At 38.4% G+C, this 4,540-nt stretch overlaps 1 protein-coding gene across 1 annotated transcript; it reads right to left on the reverse strand.

Moving 5' to 3' along the window:
• Positions 344–4,302, reverse strand: LOC18770884 (protein DETOXIFICATION 21). Its single transcript, XM_007203310.2, has 9 exons — positions 4,199–4,302; positions 3,660–4,098; positions 3,024–3,565; positions 2,750–2,836; positions 2,559–2,615; positions 2,159–2,397; positions 1,914–2,032; positions 888–974; positions 344–781 (listed from the first exon to the last, which is right to left on the reverse strand). The coding sequence occupies exons 2-9, from the start codon at positions 3,933–3,935 to the stop codon at positions 707–709; spliced, it is 1,482 nt and encodes a 493-aa protein (XP_007203372.1). The 5' UTR covers positions 3,936–4,098; positions 4,199–4,302; the 3' UTR covers positions 344–706.

Consider the following 4,540-nt stretch of genomic DNA (forward strand, 5'->3'; position numbering starts at 1 on the left):
GGCCTTTGTTGTTTTTGAATTGGGCCGATGGATCGTGGGCCTTTGAGCATTGGTTCCCATTGCTTCTTGGGTTTTTGCAAATCTCATGACTTCCTACTCTGGGCCGAGTCTGTAGTCACGGTCGTAGGCCTCAATGGCTGGGTTTTCCTATTTTAGTCATTGGGCTGGAGTTTGATAAAATGGGCCAAGTCTGTGACCTAATGTGTCCATGCCACTTCATCTTCTCTCATGGGGTCCGTGTGGAAAATTTTTGTTGTAAACAAGAAGTAGAAAGAAAGAAAAAAATAACCAACTATATCAAATGATTCTTCCTTGCTATAATAAATAGAATACAACATTTAATTTCTTCGGTTACTTTTAGACCGAAAAGCATAAGAGGAATTAACTAATCATGACACATTCACTTCAAAATTTCGTGTGTCATTTAAAAATTAATTGTGACACACGTTAAATAAGTAGTAGTTACATTAGAAGAAAGAAATTTCATTGGGGTTTGATCTTGGGTGCCATAGTTGGAGGGGAATCCATCACCATGGTGGGAACCCATTGGCAATGTCAATGATCATTTGGTGTAGTTGCACTCAACTCTATTTTGTTGAAGGAGATTCTATGTCAAATCTCGTGGACGACAAAAATAAAATAAAAAAGACGATAGGGAATAATGGAAAATTGTAATTGAAGGAAGATTGATAAAAGGAAGACATTTTTATGCGTTGGGGTTTGGTTCTCCAATATCTTCTCTAACATTCCACTTGCGAACACGGTTACGAGCTATTGTTACCTGTAGAAGGTTACAACTTTTAATTGCTTGGTGTGAAGTAGATACTTCAGTTTCATATTTAAGTAAAATTTATAGTAAAGGCCACAAAGAAAATATTTAAACATACCTGTTTCTCCCAATCAGTTTTGCAAGTGAGTATGACTAGTACAATAGTTTGGACAAATGTTCCAAACAACATTCCAATCCAAACACCCTACAAAACAGACTTGATGGAATAAGTAATTTTTTTTTTTTTATCAAAAAAAGAAGAAAATGCCTACTATCAGAAGTGATTTTATAGGTTCATGTGGAAAAAAAGCCGAAGGCAAGATCATGGCATGTATGTGCATGCTAGTTTTTTAATTTTCAATTATCATACTAATGGGATGTCACGTTCGAATTAGGAATGTCAATGGGTCGGGTAGGGGCCGGGTATGACAATATCATCCCCATCCCCGCTCTCCATCCCTGCCCCCGTCCCTGAACCCATCCCCGTTTATTAGGTTTCGGAGAATCCTCGTTCCCGTCCCCGTCGGAGGATTATCCCCCATATTCGCTCCGAATCCCCAATTTTTTTACATAAAAAAATATTTATCATACATTTTAATATTAAGTTTCATATTAAATTATCATTCAACACATCCAAATTAACTATAAAGTTCAACTCAACAATTCAAAATCACATCAATATGAAATTCCATAGAAAATTAGTAAGAATTAGGAGAGGGAAGTTAACTTAGGGTTAAACATAAATATTATAATTATATATTTATTTATTTAAATATAAACATATATAGTTTCGGGTCGGGTTTGGGGATGGGGACGCCAATACCATCCTCTCCCCGTACCCATCGAGGATTTTTCAAGTTCGGGGATCCCCGTACCCGATACCCATTTAGCCCCGAAATCTCCTCCCATTAGGGTCGGGGAACTGACAGGGACCCACCCCTACGGGGATTTTTGCCATCCCTAGTTCAAATCCCTATGATACCTTGATATAGTGTATGTGTGTGAGACTCCCCTCCCCTTTATAGTTTAGACCATCGGTTGTATTAAAAAAAAATTCTACTATCGTAATAGAGTGATAGACACCACAAAATCTAACCACTAACTACTATATATGAGTGAAAAGAAGAGAAATTATAGCTCTCACTTTGACTTGTAGATGTAGAAGAAAACCCAACACAGCTCCAATTGGAATCCCTATAAGATAATAGCACGCTATGTTGACATATGCTACAATACTCTGCCATCCAGCTCCTATAGCAACTCCTGTGGATAAAAATTTGCTAATGTTTATGTTGCAAGTTTTTCAGGATCTACAGTACTGGTAAAGGTTAAATTAGTTCTAATCTGGGAAAATAATTTTATTGAGTATCGAAAAAATGGCAAGAATACCAGAGAGCACAGGCTGAACACTGTTCAACAATATGGAGAAGGCCAGTAAAGGTGACAGCTCTGCAACCTTCTTAGCTACCTCGTCGTTGGTGGTGAAAATGTAGGCAAGACGTTCCCTCAAGAACAGGAAAAGCAAGAAGAGCACAAAGCCAATGGAAAGTGATGTCAACACAATAACCACAACAGAGAACTTTGCCGCTTTTGCGCTACCCCGTCCAAGCTCATTCGACACTCGTACACTGGAAGAAGATGATTTCAGCCAAACATCAGTACATTGTTACGTTGCACGAATTAATGCATCTAATGTTCCAAATGAATGTAAATTAAAACAACGTTAGACAATATAAATTATACATTGCTATATTTCTGAAGAAAAAAGATGATGAGAATAGTAAACTACCTTGCTGTAGCCAGGAAACCAAGGGCTATCATCATTTCCCACCCATTGATGTTGAGGCTGGACATATTTGTAGTTGAACACATAAGAATGAAAAGAAAACGCAAGAAAAAATAAAGTTGTTTAAAAAATATGTGAGATGACAGAGCTTATGTCTACATAAAATCGAAAGGAGGAAAGGCTCGGAAAATTACCAAATAGCTAGAGCATCAATAGAAACTTCAGCATCTTCCATGTTTCCCGTTAGAAGAACCAAGATCGTGTTGTACCAAAGCTCGAGACTGTAAGGGAAAATGAGATTTCTACTCAGGAGCTCCATATGTACTAAACGGAGGAGTCATAAGACCTTCATTCCAAAATGACTATTACTGATATTTCTCCTTTATTTTCAAACAGAATATTACTGAAAAGTTAAACTAGCATCGGATGACATGGAAAACCAAAACAAAGAAAAAAACAATTTCTTACCAAAGCATAACACCAGATGACAGAGAAAGCTTGACGACATTCCATAGATCTTTAAAAGCTAAGGTAGAGAAGCCGGTCCAAGTGTCTGGGCATCCTCCACATAGAACAAACAAAAGCTGACACACGTTTGGTAGCCAATACGCTATAACCGTTGACACCATTGCACCAGCAACCCCGAACTTAAATTTCACAGTCAAAAGCCATGAAAGGAGGATGTGGATTGTAATTGAAACTGCTGACACATAAGCAATGATCATATTTTTGCTCTGTGATTGTAAGTACATTTGACAGGTAAAGGATACAACAAAAGCGAAAAGCACCGGGATCACCCATAGAGAAATATATCCTGCCTCTTCTGCAATATTATCTTTTTGGCCTAAAGCCTCGAGAATCGGAGTTGCGAAGATGCAAATAGGAATGAGGAACAATGTGCTCACAAACAGTACTATCCATGACCTTTGAAGATGCACCCCAAGCATGTGGTATTGCTTTGCACCATATGATTGACCACAAACAGTTTCCAACGCACTAGCCATGCCCAGCTGTAGAATAAGAGATTCAGAAACATCATTCATATTGCACGGAAAAAGCCTAAGCGAAGCAATTATGTTATCCATAAAATGAAAAAAAACATACCAAGAGGCCATTTGCGAACCGAACAAGTACGGTGAATACAAGTGAAAATGCAGCTAATTCAGTAGAGCCAATGTGACCAATGAAGGCTTGACTGACGATATTTGTTCCAAAGGTGGAAACTCTGGTGAATATAGCAGGGCCAGCCACCACCCACAGCTTCTTGTTTTCATTCCATACCCTGGTTTTGAGTGGCAAATCCTCATCCTTATCATCAACACGATTCCCTTGTGCACTTGCCTCTCTTATCAGAAGATTATTTGTGATGTCTTCTTCCATGTTAGTGTAACCAAGGGTACTCTAGCTAGCTTCTTCTGTTTCTCTCTAACCTGCCAAGTGCCAAATACATACATACATACAAAAGCAAGCCCTTTTGGGACACTTTTACAGACTCCTATATAAATCAACAGTGTTGATTAGCTGCACCAGAAATTCCCGGCACCTGAACATTGCAACAACCCTTCATTAAGAATTTAAGTTTATGAAGGTTTGCTGCACCAAATTTAAGTTTATGACTTTATTAATTAATACACATTAATCACCTTGACAAAGGCATGATGCTCGGAAGTCAGCACATAAACATAGCAGTACTAATTACCATTTGATTCTTCTATTAGAATCAAGGATGAATTGCATGAGAAGCTAGAAACCAGACAGGAGCAGACAAACTCCAACGGTGTGCACCGACACCACCATATCCAGACACAAACGAGGCCACCGAGTGCGCAATTGGAAAGTTGCAACCAGCACGTGTTGCTTGGATTGCAATTGGAATGCTGTAATATATTATTATATTTTATGAAAAGTGTCACGTAAAGCTACAATGTTTGTGTAAAGTTTACATAAAAGGTTGCAGGGTCTTGAAACATTGCACTGATACATAG

The sequence above is a fragment of the Prunus persica genome, chromosome G7, assembly GCF_000346465.2.
Source record: "Prunus persica cultivar Lovell chromosome G7, Prunus_persica_NCBIv2, whole genome shotgun sequence".
NCBI lineage: Eukaryota > Viridiplantae > Streptophyta > Magnoliopsida > Rosales > Rosaceae > Prunus > Prunus persica.